This window comes from Anguilla rostrata, chromosome 10, assembly GCF_018555375.3.
Source record: "Anguilla rostrata isolate EN2019 chromosome 10, ASM1855537v3, whole genome shotgun sequence".
Classification (NCBI taxonomy): Eukaryota; Metazoa; Chordata; class Actinopteri; order Anguilliformes; family Anguillidae; genus Anguilla; species Anguilla rostrata.
This window is the reverse complement of record NC_057942.1, coordinates 41,932,607-41,949,127: the sequence shown is the minus strand read 5'-3', so window position 1 is coordinate 41,949,127 and position 16,521 is coordinate 41,932,607. Positions and strand designations below refer to the sequence as shown.

General features: G+C 46.0%; 1 protein-coding gene across 1 annotated transcript; it reads right to left on the bottom strand.

Annotated features, from left to right (window-relative positions):
• Positions 1-304: 304 nt before the first annotated feature.
• Positions 305-16,408, bottom strand: pggt1b (protein geranylgeranyltransferase type I, beta subunit). Its single transcript, XM_064297264.1, has 9 exons — positions 16,212-16,408; positions 15,083-15,201; positions 11,717-11,784; positions 10,306-10,457; positions 8,742-8,874; positions 5,860-5,905; positions 4,548-4,732; positions 3,495-3,603; positions 305-2,049 (listed from the first exon to the last, which is right to left on the bottom strand). The coding sequence occupies exons 1-9, from the start codon at positions 16,337-16,339 to the stop codon at positions 1,901-1,903; spliced, it is 1,089 nt and encodes a 362-aa protein (XP_064153334.1). The 5' UTR covers positions 16,340-16,408; the 3' UTR covers positions 305-1,900.
• Positions 16,409-16,521: the final 113 nt, after the last annotated feature.

Sequence of the window (16,521 nt, the reverse complement as noted above, 5' to 3'; positions counted from 1 at the left end):
GCATTTCATCATGACCAACTGTAGTTGCAGGGGAATGGCGGCCATGTTGCTAGGGGACTGGCTCCGGTCCAGTGTTTTGGGAACCGTGGATTTGGAGGACCGAACGCTCGTCTGCAATGTCCCAGACTGACCGAGGAGAGTGCAATGAGAAACAGACCGCAAGCAGACCAGGCAACTTTGTGCATTTTCTTCTCTGTTTCTCTGTAGTCTAGAGCAGGAAACGGACACATGAACATCACCTTCACAGTCAGCGCGGGAAAAGAAGTAAATGACCATAAAGAAACTCAAGTCCAAACACTGCCGATTTTTGCGCCAAAATAACTAACATTTATTACACGCAGAATATTTCCCACATACAAATGCAATGACAAATAAAATTCATAACCATGAAGTTACTTCCTTACCGAAGCTCATAAATGAATGAGGTACATCACAGCAAGTACAGGGTACTTTACCAATTTAATGTTAGCATAGTAAACAATTTCATGAAACGTTGTCGTGTGATTGACTCATTGTAAATGTGGCTCTTGTTCGGGTAGTCAAATTCTTTTTTTTCCGTTTTGCATATGAGACGAGTAAACCAACATGTTTTACTGAACTCAAACAAATGTAATAAAGGAGATAAAAAAAAACCTTCAGGAAACCCAACAGTGATGTATTCCTGCAGATACGGACTTGATTGTTAGGTACAGGGAATTTGTGTGTTAAAATATACATAATCCATTCACACTACCATAATTCTAGGGGCCCCAACTGTAGAGATAAACAAACGTTAGAGATACTATGCACTACCAGCTCTGTACTGTCTGTTATTTCGATTCGATTCCGTGGCCAAAAACACTGCATTTCAAATATGAAAATTTCACCGGCAACAGAACAGGAAATCGAGCATATCCGCAATTAGAGTTGTCACATCCACTTTATTATTTCTATAGATAAAATATATAAACATTAATTCATGTAACGTAGTCGTTCTAAATTTACACTTTACATGGACTAACTGACATCAGACGCACATTATTCCGTTTGACAGTGCCTTGTGTAGCGGTACGTACACAAAGCAAACATTCATTTTTAATTAAGGCCGATCTGCAGCGACACAGGCCAGTCCCGAGACTCGTGTGCGCGCGCAGTGTTTTCTGACCGAGGCACGTTGTCCAGTAAGCGGATCCGGCATATCGCCGTTTCGGCCGGTCTCGCGACACGAGCCGAGCTGCCACGAAACGCGCGCTAGCCTCTCAGTTCCGCAGCCGCTACTCCCCCGATTCGCTTTTTTTCCGCTTCCAAACTCATTTTGAACAAACGCGAGAGAAGTTAAATTGGTAAAAGCAACATACGTTTTTTTTTTTTTGTTTTTTTTGCACAGACACTTTTTAACAAAAGGAGAATTGTGTTAAATTCAAGGCAAACAGAAGTATGAAAAACGGACTCGAACAAAACTCTAGGAAATAAAATTTGAGCGCGTGACCGTGACTCAAACGACCGGGGACGTCCGCTTTGCTTTTTGTTCGAAGACCACCTTCCTAAGAGAGGAATAATAAAAAGTGAAGGCTTTTCAAAGGAAACAAAGCAGAAGCTGGGAGAGACTCTCCTCCCCATGAAGCTAAAGAGCGGCAGCCTTTCCCGGGGCACAGTCTAGTCCGCCAGTTTCTTTTCAATTATTGAAGACCCCCCACCACCCCCGCCCCGCCCCACAAGAGATCATTTATTAATTATATTCCCCTTGTTTCAGAGAGACTCAAAACTCCTGCACAGGCTAACTGCTAACGTATATCTATTGCTAAGGTCAGAGAGAAAGGGGGAAGGTTTGGAAGGTGTGGGGGGAGAGGAGGGGTTCTCATGGCTTGTAGGCGACGGCGGTGGAGGTGGTGGTGCTGAGGGGGTGGGGGGGGGCGAGCCGTCATGTGCAGCTCTCCCTCCACGTCCGCTGCAGCCGCTGCAGGTACTCGAAGGCCCTCTGGCTGACGTTCAGGGCTGGGTGCACTTTCCGCAGGCTGGACTCGCCGAGCAGGGACAGGCCGCAGATCCCGAAGTAGGCGTGGAGCGCGTCTGGAGCGGACGCGGGGGGGCGGGGTGAGGCGGGGGGGGGGGGGGCAAGGGAGAGAGAAACTAGGTCAGGGCGAGCGCCACGGAGAAGCACCTGCTTCTGGCAGATTTTAGACATCGACCGGGACGAGGCGACGGCACTGGGCTGGGACAGTTCTGAGCCGTGTTCACACGTGTGTGTTCACCATGACACCTTCAGCCATTTTACTGAGGGAACTCAGTCAGAAAGGCCTGACATGTCATAAGCTCTATGCTTAATATGGACCTGGGTACGTGATAGATCACTAATATTTGACTGCTGCAACATCGCCTCAGGAGCGGTACCTGTATATAAACATGGTGTTACAGACCTTTAAAATTATTCATGGAAATTTGCAGCGTCACCTTGACCAACATTAAACAAATAAATATTTAGTGGACACTTCACTGGAGGGAAAAATATCTTTCTCACAGTATAAATGACTCTCATTTTGAATTAACACCTGGTACTGCAAAATCGAATCGCACCCTGAATGTTTCGAGGCCTAGGAGTGCCCTTCAGCCCTTCAGGTTTCCAGAATCTTCTTTCTTCGTCTCAGTAAATCGAAGGAGACGCTGGCAGCAGAAGCCCTGAACGACCAGGCCAGCGTTTCAGAGCGATCGATTCCGAGCAAAACCGCAGCCAAATTGGCTTCTGGCCTTCGGGTACTTCACTTAGGACCCTGACCGACAGACGCTTCTCGGCTAAATTATACCCGCTCGGCTCTCTCACAACGCAGTACATTCTGGACTCATGGGAATCGATTGAGAGTGCGAGAGAAAGGGTCAACTATTTCGCCTGAAACAAAACAAAAATTTTCATTTTTCTTTTTTGTGGAGTACCCCTTTAAGGAGTCATTAATAATGTATAGTGACCCGTCTCTGTCAGTCCAACTCCCGGGGGGGGGGGGGTCTTGAAAGGCTTTCAGCCTCTGAGCATGTGCACTAAACTGAATTATAATGAAAGGGGGGTAATGGATTGAGAAGAACAAGCCGACACCAGCGGAATCAGAGCGATCGCGAGGGGCGACCGATCCTCGCTCCTTTTTGAGAACTCCTTGAGGAAAGACGCCGGCGTCCGGACCAATCGGCTGTTGACGTTCGGCGTCTCCTCGGATCTTAACTGAACTGAATTCAGTGCGACAGTCGGAAAAGAAAACAGCCGTTCAGCGCGATGGAAAAACAGCTCAGCGGTCCTCACAGCCCCTCTCTTTCAAATGGGACAGAGGCGCACGACACAACAAACGGGGCGGGGAAACCGAACCCGGGTTCGTCTCCGGTGTCCTCGGGGTCCGCTCTGCACAATGGGCGTATGAATTAAATATGGGCCCCGTTCGGGGGTGTGGGTTACGGCGCGGTTTCGGGTTGACAATGGCGGAACCCGGGCGGACGAAACCGCCCCTGGAGCGCGGCGCGGCGCGTAACCTTACCTGGGTGGCTGTCCGGCCACTTGGCGAATCCGCCGACCAAGCGGTCCTGCGTGGACAGGATGTAGCGGCGGTTCTTCTCAAAGTTAGTGTACTGGAAGACATCCAGCAGCTGGGACAGCAGGAGAGAGCCTCAGTCAACACATCAGCCCGAAACCGAACGTGGAGCGGGTCGGACACAGGACAGGGTGCACAGACACCATGGCATGTTTGTGCACAGACAAGATGGGATGTTTGTGTACAGACACAATGGCATGTTCGTGCAGACATGATGGCATGTTTGTGCACAGACACCATGGCATGTTTGTGCACTGACACGACGGCTGGTTCGTGCACAGACACCATGGATGTGGGCACACTGTGGGCATGTTTGTGGGCACACTGTGGGCATGTTTGTGGGCACACTGTGGGCATGTTTGTGGGCACACTGTGGGCACAGTTATGAGTCTGAAGCACAGCTTGGGTTGGCACTGAACGAGGAGCCAAAAACAACATAACCGCAAAAACAACGACACCTTTCTTTGCAACTGTATGAATGTTAAAAATGTGTAAGCAAAGTCTTAAACAACCCTTAAATCAGAACCTGTTGCTGAGGCTTACACCATTGCGCAACAATCCCAAGGGTTTCACAGTAAAAACCAGCTTTTAACTTCAGTTAATATATACACACACCACCCATGCGCTTAAGAATATAGTGCATAGCAATGTTTTTATAACTGCCATTTAATTTGAAGTTAACATTGTCAGTGAAGTTCAGAGCAGCTGCATGAGTTTCAGGTGCTTTTTGTTCCTCCATCCAACACGTCTCCCTCCAGTGGGAAATAACACATTAGCTGCTGCTTTTTTTTGTGCCAGCGTGCCAGTTGTCAACGCTAACCTGCAATTACCTGCGATCAAGTGCGTTTAACAAGTCGGCGTGTCACAGTAATAGAAGTCTAACTCTGATTTACTGAAGAGCACACCCTCCCGCGAACCTGAGACGATCGCGTGAACCTGAAGAGAGGGTAAGGCGGTTTGGGGTGGTTTGGGGCGGTTTGGGGCGGGGGGCAGGGGTACCTCGAGGGTGGCCCCCACCCAGAAGGAGTAGCAGGTGTCGACGGGCTTGTTGGGGCGGCCGTGGAAGCCGGTCTGCTGGCGCATGATGCACCAGCGGCGAATCCGGTTCAGCTCCTTCTCCGAGAACATCTCCTGCAGCTTTCCCATCAGGCACAGCGAGGCCACCGCGCAGAAGGTGGAGCCCCCTGCGGGAGAGAGGGAGACAGAGACGGCCTTAGCGACGGAGACGGGCGGCCTTAGCGACAGCCCAACGACGCCCAGACCACCAAGCATGACCCTGTGCCCCCGCCAACACCCCCCCCCAGCGCCACGGTAGAGCCTGCCCATCGAAACCCTCCCGAGGAGGGGGTCATTTCAGAGAGAATGTGCTAGAAAGCCAGTAAATCTGCCACCGAGGCAGTCCTGTGGAGGCCACACACACCAGGGGAGCGTCTGGTGGTCACAGAGCCGTGCGGTGTTGTGTGTGTGTGTGTGTGTGTGGTGTGTACCCCCCCCCCCCCCAAAAAAATCATTTTCCTGGGCAAACATGGGACATAATTTAAACATTTTTTTCCCTAGAATGAGTGTGAAAAGCCTATGTTGAAATGCCTTCCACAATGTGCCGAGAATTTATTAATCCACATGGAGTCTCCCCGGAATTGGCTGTTATATTCCTTGTATTTAGAAAGGTTGGAATAAAAAAAAAGAAGAGAATTTTGGAACAGGATGTGATAAAGGGATATCAAAGTTACAGCATTTTTTGGAAGAAGAACCTTTTCAGGAATCAAAACAAACATAAGGCACACATCCAAACAGATTACCTGCAGGAGTGGTAATCTTCTGAAACATAATACCCTGTGATTTATAGAGTCCGGACAAAAGAACAGCAACAGGAATGACCAGCACTCCGGGTATAATCCAGGACTCGATTTACGTGCTGTGAATTAGCTCTGAGAATGTGTCATCTGTTATGCCCACGGCTGTCTCTTTGCACAAAGTAACATGCATTCCTATCGAAAGCCTGGGTAGTTTAACCGTAAACCATAAACCGTTTCCCTGCTGGGAAAACATATTGTCTGTCCCCCAAAAGTTCAACGTACGAAGACTGAGAGTTATTAGTAAATTGGTAAGAATAAGACTCCTGCACATTAAGCCCCATGTTTCCGTTCAAACATTTAGAGTGCCTATCTACAATCTAGAACTCCCCTGCTTTCAGTGACCAGCAGTGACTGTGACATCAGCATTAGAATGTTGGGTTCAGAACATTCTAATCTCTTATTTGTGCTCTAGAACCTTAAAGGGTTAAAAGTGAGATGGAGTCTTCCGTACTCACCATGTGACTCCAGCCCAGCTCCCTGACCAATGCCGTTGTCATACGACTGCAAGAAAGGAAAACAGAAACCGTTAGCAACCCACTTGAAAAACACCCTCACATAATCCTGAAAGAGGAACCAATGAGGGATTGTACACCATAAAATCACATGAGATGGGTGACTTGGTAGAATATGTAAATTTATTATGTGTTTGACCAATATTCAGACTCGGGATACAGACTACCCTGGGGTGGGACATGCAGGTGCCGTGGCAACGCCAGCTGTGTGCCCAGCCATCCACACCGAATCCGAACAGAAGGGCTGCCTCGAAGCCTCAATTTGGACTCGTAATCTCCGTGGCGACGGCCAGCGAACGGCCGCGGCCTGCCGCTGCTCTTTAGCACACCGCGTGTTCTCAGACGCTGACGTGCGCCGTGTCGCAGGGAACTAGCCGTCTACACCACTGCCGAGCCTTCGCCCAGGAAGAGCGGGTCGGTTACACCCCACACCGGTTACACCCCGCACCCTGAAGCCAGGCGGTCCGGAAACCGCCCAACGAGCCACTGCGCCAAACCCGGATTCGCAGAACCGCCCCGAGAGGGACGCGACCGTTACCCAACCGCCGCGAGTTACGACCCCGCCGAAAATCCGGCGGAAGGCGAATGGGTAAGGAGATTACAGGCCCCGTGGGGCCTTCCTGACAGGATCACGGCGCTTATTTATAGAGGCCTGAGAGTAATCGGGGCAGCTCTGCCGGGACCTTTCCGTCGGGTCGCCTCACGGGGGGGTGAGTCAGAGAGGGACTCACCAGCGTCCCGTAATCCACTGCAACACGGGAGGCCCAGGGAGTGGATTACGTAATCTGCTGCGGGATTAGGAGTTGTGACGGGGAACACAACACCAAGCCCCCCGCCCCCCCCCCCCCGTGTCTGCATTCCCATGCAACGCACTTAGTGGGGAGGAATGCTGATGCAATCCTGCTTAGTCTGTGTGTGTGTGTGTGTGTGGGGGGGGGGGGCCCTGTGTGGGTGTCTCTATATGTGTGTGTGTGTGTCTGTGTGTATGTGCATGTGTGGGTTTGTGCGTGTGTGCATGAGTGTGTTTGTGTGTAGTACAGGGAGATGTTTTAGTACGTCCTCCACCAGCGTATGCTACAATTCATCACTGAACAATAAGATAGCCTGAATTTGAATCAATAACACTGACCTGACCCCCCTGCCCGACCTCCCCATGCCCCTCCCCCCAAATCAAATCATCTTTCGAATTTGAATAATTTTTCCTCTGTGCTATGACCCTTTACGTGCAGCGGAGAGGGATAACGAGCCCCTCCGCCTCTCGCCGCTCCGGTCGGGACGTCCCGGGCAAATCTAATCAAACTGCAGCGGCCTCCCAAGGACGAGCTCCGCTGGAGCGCATTACGGCAGAAAGCACACAGCGCCGTCTCCCTCCTCCGCCCCCCCCGCCCCCCCCCCCATCCACTTTCCGCTCCCCGCTGAAGAGGAACAGACACGCGCCCCGCCTAAATAAGAACCACAACGCCATACGGAATTAGCATCATCGCTGGAGCTGCTCTGAGAGCAAGCCTGAAGGGAAAAATCTTTACGTTATCGGCCAGAACTGCTCTCTTTCCTGGACCTGCTTGAACATGACACCGCGTCACAATCTCACCTTTATTCGATTTTTTCTCCTGTCATTTCTAATGACTAATAACTGTAGGTCGGTGAAGCAGTTTTTGACGTCATCAATCTTGGGTAATATTAACAGCCTGGCAGGAATACCGGTCTAGCCAGTGTTCTGTTTGGTTGCCCAAAAACCCATATTTTACCATTGTGTTAGCCCAGTGAGCACACATGCAGCACCCTACATACAGTATCTCTACAAACCCTGACAAGGTCACATGGGCAATATACTGAAGTGGCCCGTTTATAGGCGTGAATCACAACTTAAGCACAGCAGCATTGCTGATGGTCTTGAACACGTGGTTTAATCTAATAGGCATTATGACATCATCAGCCAGCTGTAATGTAGCTGAGTTTACAAAAAGAAGCCGATTGGTGTTGGTTCTTGCTTATGTTGTGTACTGTAAGATTTGCGTTGCGATGCTCTCATTTCCCCACCAAAGAACCTCAGTCAGGTTTTACTGGATGTATTAGTGGTCGGGGGGGGCTGGCCTGCTGATCCGGGGTTTAAGTTTGAGTCTTGGGTGGGTCACAGCGATCGTTTGCTTCTGTAAAGTACTCAACCGGAGCTGCTTCAGCAAACAGGGTTTTGGTGAGGTGTGGCACTTAAGGGTGAAAAAATACAAACGGTAAGCCACCAGGGATAAGTGTGCACTTAAGCAAGCACTGAATAACCATCTAAAGAGCCTTCAGCACACTGCATTTGAGTGCGTTCACACAAAGGGATGCATTTTAGCTACATGTATTGATAAGCACATGAATGACAGCCAAAGACTGCCCTCATGTCCCTAATCTAAAACCTTTTGCTGTGATCTAATCTACGAGGGAACCAGTGTTGATGTGCACGGCCAGTTAGCTCATTTAGCCAGGGTGACTGGTGGAAACAAAAACCTGCAGGTACACCGGCCCTCCAGGACCAGAACTGCCCAGGCCTGGACTAGCATTCGAAATTCCTCAGAGAGTTTATGGACATCGAGCACCTGCCTGAGCACCTGCCTGAACACGCTATCCAGCTCACAGCAGCTCAGAGGGAATGGGGTGTGAGCAGAAGGGATAACAACACGTGTGTAACAGAGACACACTAAACTCCAACGCGAGGCTGAACTCCAACAGAGGCTGAACTCAAACGAAGGCTGAACTCAAACGGAGGCTGAACTCAAACGGAGGCTGAACTCAAACGGAGGCTGAGCTCAAACGCGCGGCTGCGCGGTGCCCAGTCTCACCATGCTCCGGCGGATGTAGTCGATGGCTCTCTTCACGTCCATGCCCGACCAGTCGTCCAGCATGTAGCAGATGCAGGAGGCGCAGTACACAAAGCGCATGTCGTTCTCACTTCCCTCCGGCACCGCGTAGAAACTGAAAACAGAGAGAGGAGACGGAAAGAGGAATCACCCTCCCTTCCCCCGCCAACATCGCAGAGACAGAACTTTACCTCCTCCACCCCTCTCTGACATCATCTATAAAGGATTCATCATCCCATCATTAAATGAGTCATTTCAATATTGCTATGGTCGTAACAACATACAGTTAAATGCAAAAGTATTGGGAAAATTGAGTCCTCTATTCGAATCAAATTTGTATTTTCAAATCAAACGATGACTAGGAGGCAAAATTCACAACGTCTGCATTTATTTCATGTGTTTTTTTTTGGACTATAACACACAACAATGCCATAAAATGAGTCAAGACAAACAACCACAGTTGCCCCAATACTTTAGCATCTAACTGTACCTAAAGTGAACTGTGCGCACATATACAGGTAAACATTAAACATTAATCTGACAATCTGCCACAATGGCAGCATACCAGAAGTTGTTTTGATTCAAAAGATTTCACCTCTTGCAGCAAATAACTTTACTAAATAGAAACACACTGATTCCAAGTTTCAGCGTTGCCAAAATCAGGTAAATTATTTAACCACAAAATGGTCCGCATCTTAATTTATAATCTGTGCCGGGATTTGCAGTGCTCACATTTTAGGAGCATTTGCTCCTGAAAATTCATGTGTACTAACTGGGAAATAATTTAGGAGAACATCTATTAATTGAGATGCATTCGTGCGCTCCTAAATTTTTCAACTTCGGAGCACATGTGCTCCTTGGGAAACCGTTAGCATAGAGCCCTGCTGCTTATGCTGTAAACTAACAAATTTGTTAATTAAACAATCAGCATGAGCGAGAACCAAAATTATAATATGCAAATCTCTAGCACTGGAGTGTTTTTCGCTGTTACTAGGAAAACATCTTCACATAACCTTTGAAAACAGTGCTTCCCTTTCTGACTCATCCCGTGTACAGCTCACAAATAGAACACATATATATAGAAATGCAAACTGGAGCACTAAAGGACAGGTCAAGCTGTCGTAACCCGTTATTTCAACGGGCCCTGCCTGCGTGGACTGCTATCCCTGCCTTCTAAACGCTCTGAAGTTTGGATCAGGACCTCAAACTACTAGCGGTGGACTAAGAAACAATGCTTTTGTTCAGAAGGTTCTGGAAAAAAAAGGCACTCGTTTGAAGATTTGTTTGCGCTCCGAATGAATCATCCCCTGAAGGGGAAAGCTGTTCCTGTGGCCAAAAACGGCCACTTCGTGCAAAATGTTTACAGCACAGAAAACCGATGACCTAATTTGGCCCCAGGGCAAACTGCTCTGTTCGTAGGGGATGTGTAAGAGTGGGGGAGGGGCAGTGGCACGACACAAGCGTGCCTCATTACTCCATTCGCTCTTCTTCATCCCATGTTATTTCAGGGATACGCTGTTGTTGTGTGCTCGAGGGCGCCCCCTACCTGCCGTCCTCCAGCTGCAGGGCCTTCAGGCCGGCCAGACAGGCCTCCTTGTTGACCCTGCCCAGGTCGTCGCCCAGGATGATCAGGCAGGCCAGGCCGGTGTAGGTCATGGCTATGTGACCGCTGTCATATGGGTGCGCTGTTCCAGGGCCCTGGGGCCGAGAAACAAAGACTTAGCATCGCTAGCGATACGACCTCTGACCTTCGGTAACCAACTACATGGCAAAAAACTAAAAAATAATGCCGACCTCAGCAAGTATTTTAGTCCTATGTATAGACTTAAAATCTTACTTCTATTACTTTTTTACTAACCAAGACAAAAATATTGCTGATGAGATGAGACAGTTTGACTTGTTTAAACATTTGCCAATGGAGTAGGAAACTTTCACTAGTCAAGCAAAACAGTAACTTTACACAAGCTAATATTTTCTACTTGCGAGAAGACTTGTTTTTTGCAGCGTAAAATAACAGATAAAAACAGTAAACTGAAGAAGTTGCCCATACTCATCCCATAATGAGTTATGACACGTATTTCATACTCTACTAGTATTAAAGACAAGAGCAAACATTGAACTGCTGGCCATTTTACAGACATTTATATGACTCTTCACCACATTAAAATAATTTCAACAAGGCACATAAAGTACCAAATATAAACTGAATTATTTCTCGCAATATAGTTATTTTCTACTAAGCACTGATCTCAATGCCGCTATTTCAGTAAATTATATATTTTAGTATTGCTGCTCTCACTATTGCATGGAAAATTATTTCCCATGACTAACTTTTACATCATTTTGTACGATGAGACAGAAAGTATCAGAGACCCCATTTTGTTCAAAGGAAAAGCAGAAACATCACAGCATTGAACAGGGAAGCAACTAAATTGAACAAAAGGTCCACTGACATCAGACTAGGGTCACTGAGACGAGAACCCGGCTAGGGAAGACATCGGGAATGGAAAATAAGAGTACAATAGATTCTTCTCTCCACTGGGAAAAAGTGAGTGAATGTGAAACAAAAACACTTCTGTTCACACCAGACCAAAAAACAGAACAGATCCGATAAAATGACATCACAGTAAAAACAGGCAATTTCATTCATTTTGGGTGGCAAATTTGTAGCAAGGCTGTCCGTAAAACCAATAAAAGCAAATCTGAAAGAGAAGCAACTAAGTAAAAGTAAATCAAAGCACAACTAAAAGTTCCTGTAAATCTGTAACTCAATTTGTTATGAACAGTACTGGTCTCCAGTGAGCACAGCACTGTTGCTGTTTAACAAATTTAAAATGTTCCCTCTTGTTTAAGACAAATTATATATTGAAATGATGCCTGTGGTTATAAGGATGCAGTGGTTAGGAGACAAAGGAAATGTTGAGATGGGCTCTTGTGTGAAGACAGGACAGCAATACCTTAGAGGAGTTGTATGGAACTCCTAAATGAGATGACCCTCGGAACCCACATCGCCCAAGGTTCGATTCTGACGGGAAACAAAAAGCAATGTTAGAAATATACACACACACATACATACATACATATATACTTAGTGCTTGCGGAGTGAGTGTATGTGATGATTTGAATCCATACTGATAATAAAATGGAATACTCAAGGTATATAATGACAAGCTGGACTCATACACTAAGGCTGGACAGGTACATTTTTCACTCACACTAATGAGAGAGGACAGTTCAATATTTTAGATATAATGCCTCATAGATAGATATCTGTACCAGACCCTGTGTTTAACGGACTCTGGCAGTGACTGAGTAACCGATTCACACTAATGCAAAATGCTTTAGTGCACTCAAGGTTTTGATGGGTACCGTGTGTGTGTGTGTGTGTGTGTGTGTGTGTGTGTGTGTGTGAGTGTTGTGTGGTGTGTGGTGTGTGCTGTGCGTGTGTGGTGAGTGATGTGTGGTGTGTGAGTGTATGTGTGTGTGTGTGCTGGTGTGTGTGGTGGTATGCGTGTGTGTGTGTGTGTGTGTGTGTGTGCGTGTGTGTGTGTGTGTGTGTGTGTGTGTGTGTGTGTGTGTGTGTGTGTGGCTGAGAGTTTGGGGAGGCCCCGCGGTCTGCGGATGCTAAACCTCTCGCCTTATCCTCAGAAGCCATGAAGCTGCCCGTTTTGTTTGCCTGCTGCTAGACCAGAAATTTTGAATTCACTGCCACCGCCTTATCTCCAGCACCTTGAGGCAGAGTAAGCACTTACTTTAAGCTACAGCATCTTTAATGCTGTTTCCCAATGCAAAAGAGCAGAGCTGAAAATCGAATTTGGTGCATTTGAAGCGCAAAACGGAGCAACGGAAACTTTTTTGAAATGGGGTAACCCCCGCGGTGAGTACAGTGACAATCACGGCTGTCCAGTTCTGCCGTTTCCAAGAGAGACCCTTATCTCACTGTGGGTATGAAATTTAATGGGGAGTGCAATGGTTGTGGATTAACTGTTGACTCACGATGTCAGCAGTGTGTGTGTGCGTGTGTGTGTGTGTATAAGAGAGAGATACTGTGTATACACTGTGTATATTTTCATACACACAAAATATTGTGATTGCTATTTATTTCAGGATTTCTATACATCAATAGCTCTAGTACTGTAAACACTTCCCAGCTGTTTGTTACCAAGATTAGAACAGTTCACTATTATTATAATGAAAAATAACTGCAATCATCACTAGCTTCAGTGAGGCTTCACTATTGTGGAGGCAGGTGTCAATCTTCAAAGTGTACACAGGCAACCTAGTCAAATATGTGTGACATAGACTCATGAATATGAAACTATATGCCAGGCAGGTGCATACACAGGGTTACTGTATGTGATTTGCCACAAATGCTTTCATGTTACCTGAGCAGCTGAAAAAAATGAAGCAATCAAACTTTTCAGAGGGATACAGCTGAGCGCTTTGGCAAATGTAAATGCTGCCCCCTTGTGGCAAAGTTTCTTTATCATTACATCACACCTTCCATCTTGAAATGAAAGCATGGAGGACTGCAGAGTATCATTCAGTGTTACAAAGAGAACAGGGAGAGATGAAGTTCCCAGCTACCGAAGGCCACTGGAATTACTACAGAACACAGGTTCGATTAAGGTACAATTCTCGTCAAGTATCAGTTATCCACAGCCAAGAACATCAACAGACATGCATGTCTCCTGTGATTGGCTGGTGTGTGATGATAATATATAACACACCCCCCAAAGCAAAGCCTGTCTGTAGCCATTCATTTTATATCTGTGACTGTCACCTCTACGTTGGAGTGACAGAACATGTTATTTTGTGGGGGGGGTTGTGGGTTGGTCCAGGAGGCTATGCTGAATCACGTCCAGCCTTGGACAAGGTCAGTATAGGGGCGTGGCTAGGGTGCGAATTATCCAAGGACAGAACAGAAATGGCTCTCAGCTGGAGGTCACATGGAGCGCTGAGAGTGGGGGGGAAAAGGCGTGAAAAAATGGCGGTGGGTCTTCGCGCACCGCCCTCGCCGTTCGCTATTTTTACACGCCTCGCAAAAAATGTGCGATTGACGAAAGTATAATGTTATAGCGATTATATAGCGATCGCCTACCCTTGAGAAATGAGCACATTTAACTAAAAGGACACCCTTGGCTTTCCACACAGAAAGGAGCTGAAAGACTTAGTTTTTTGAGTGGAGATGGAATTTGAAAGGTAAAAAGCCAAAAGGAAAATGATATAAATGAAAGTATAATTTGCATGAATTATAATAATGTAGTGCATTTCCATAACACCTCTGAAAGCTGTTAAAATGTGCCTAACAGAGAAGGGGAATCGCACCTCAACAACAACAGCTGTGGGAAGCCCGGACTGAAACAGCCAAATTGGGACTTTGCCAAAACACCAGGGGACCTCCTACTCTCTGCAATAGGTGTGATGGGATCTTTACAATTATAGTGCAGTCAGCGCCTTGTTTTAGCAACCAAACTGTCATAAAGAATATTCTCTGTCTCTGTACTGAGGCAATGCTTTTTCTGTTTGGTCCAATGATAAGACTGCCCCCTGGCTTTCACAGAAGGTATTGCATCAGATTAAAGCAGGCCGAACCCCACCAAACAGAAGGAAGGTTTAACACAATAATCCTGTTATCTCAAAACCAGTTCCTAACATTTTAATATTTCATATAATGCATCAAAATGGCAATCAGAGACACTTTCATTCAGCCAGGTAATTTTCCTAATGGTTAAGGAAACACTTCTGTTTGGTTTTATTTGGAACTGTCTGCTGCCATGACCAATGTCCATAATTTAAATCCATCCATCAATCAATTATTCCACCAAAATGTATGCATTATCAAACATTTTTAATTTGTACCATCTCAAAATGCTTGACACAAGGCACTCTAGTGACAGAAAACAAGAAAATGCAGACTCATGTTCAGACAGACTTCCTACATTTGCTGATAAGAATTTAAGAATACTCCACGTAATTATAGGCCACTTATTTATAGAACACGAGAACCTCATTCATTTAAAAAAAAATACCACCAGCTTCTCAAAATATCCATCACTTATCACAAAAAAGCTCTACTGTGTAAAGTACTACCTTAGATGCCAGACAACAAATACTGAGGGAAAACATTGTCCAATTGTTTTCTAACTCAATGGTTTTTTTTGTATGCAATAAAATCAGGGAAATATATTTCTTTACAAAATTAAAATGAATTATCAGAGACTACACAGAAAAAAATCTTGTAAGTATCAGCAAATCTTGCATTTCCGGTGAGGTGGGAAGAGCCAACTCGCGGAGACAGGCGAAAGGCGTCAGACACTTACGGTCTTCCGTGGGAAGGACCTGTAGCGAGTAAATCCACTCAATCAGACTGGGCTTGTCTACAACATCCAGGGCATCGAGAACATCCAGACCAGACAGAGCAAAAAACACTATGGTCAACCTGAAAAAAATGGTAGGGCAAAGTCAATACCAACAACAAAATGCAGGCATCGTGAATGTGTCTTTTCAGCACATGCTAATCGTTACATAAACAATAACGTCAGCACACATGGTTGCCTGCGAACTGACTGGATGCTCAAAGTTATACTTACTCTAGGACAAACATAATTACAGATCTTTTTGACAGTTAACCCAAGTCCTTGCTTCCTTCTAATTGATATATTACAAATACAATGACACGAAATGCACAGCTTTGTGGTACATAGGGGAATGGTCTGCCTATTATCCCACCGCAGATAATGGATCCATTTATTCATTAATAAAAAGAAATCACTAATTGGCTCAAACAGTAACAACTACTAAATTAAACCCATATATTCGTTCCCAGCACAAGACATTCGTCATCTCTCTATTAGGAAAACAAAAAATCTATCCGCCATAACTAATGTTAGTTTAACAAAGATTACAATGAATAAGCACTAGCTACTACTTATTTTCTTTAATTTGTATGGTTAGCAATAGCTAATGGTAATCAAATAGTCGTTGACGTCCTCTGGGAGAAATGCCGTGTTTTAACAGCTCGCTAGTAAACCGCAATTTTCAGCTTGTAAAACAACTGGGCGTCTAACTTAGGCTTTCCAAAAATAATGAAAGGTTTATCTAGATACCTAGGTAGCTAAATACAACAAATAACAAGTAACTTAGTGGACAGGACGAGAGGTAAGGATATCCGATATTCTCCCTATGATTGCGAGAAAGCCCATTGAATAGAAAGCTAGCGAGCAACTAGCAACAAAACATACAAGGTGAAAAATTTCCGGGCAAAAACCCGAACATCTTTAAAGTTATTTTACAATATTTTACAATCGTAAAGCGCTTGTACTTGCGCAAACATCTAGCGAGTGGTATCGTCGCGTATTTTGGAAGGGTGCAGCACTGGGGGTCAGCGGACACATCAGAGCCAGCTGAACTGTCAAGTCAACTATGTGCATAAGCTACGAGGCTATTTACCTGCTGGTCTCCAAGGAGGAATATCGCTCCGGTAGTACTTGAAGGCATCTCTGAAAAAAACGTACATGCCTGTCTTTGAGAAAGTCAATTTCTTCAAACTCGGCAAGTGAATTCTCCTCTTCCGCCATCTTTGAGTTTGAAAACACTTCCGTTGACGTAGCTTCCGGTGTAAACAGGACGTTCCGCTAACTCTGCGGAAATTGAAATATAGGACTAAAAAAAAAAACCCTAACTACAATGGAGATTGATCTATTGAGTGCACTGAGTGTCTTTGTAAGGGTAATTAGAAGACCCAGCATTTCTGAGCCTG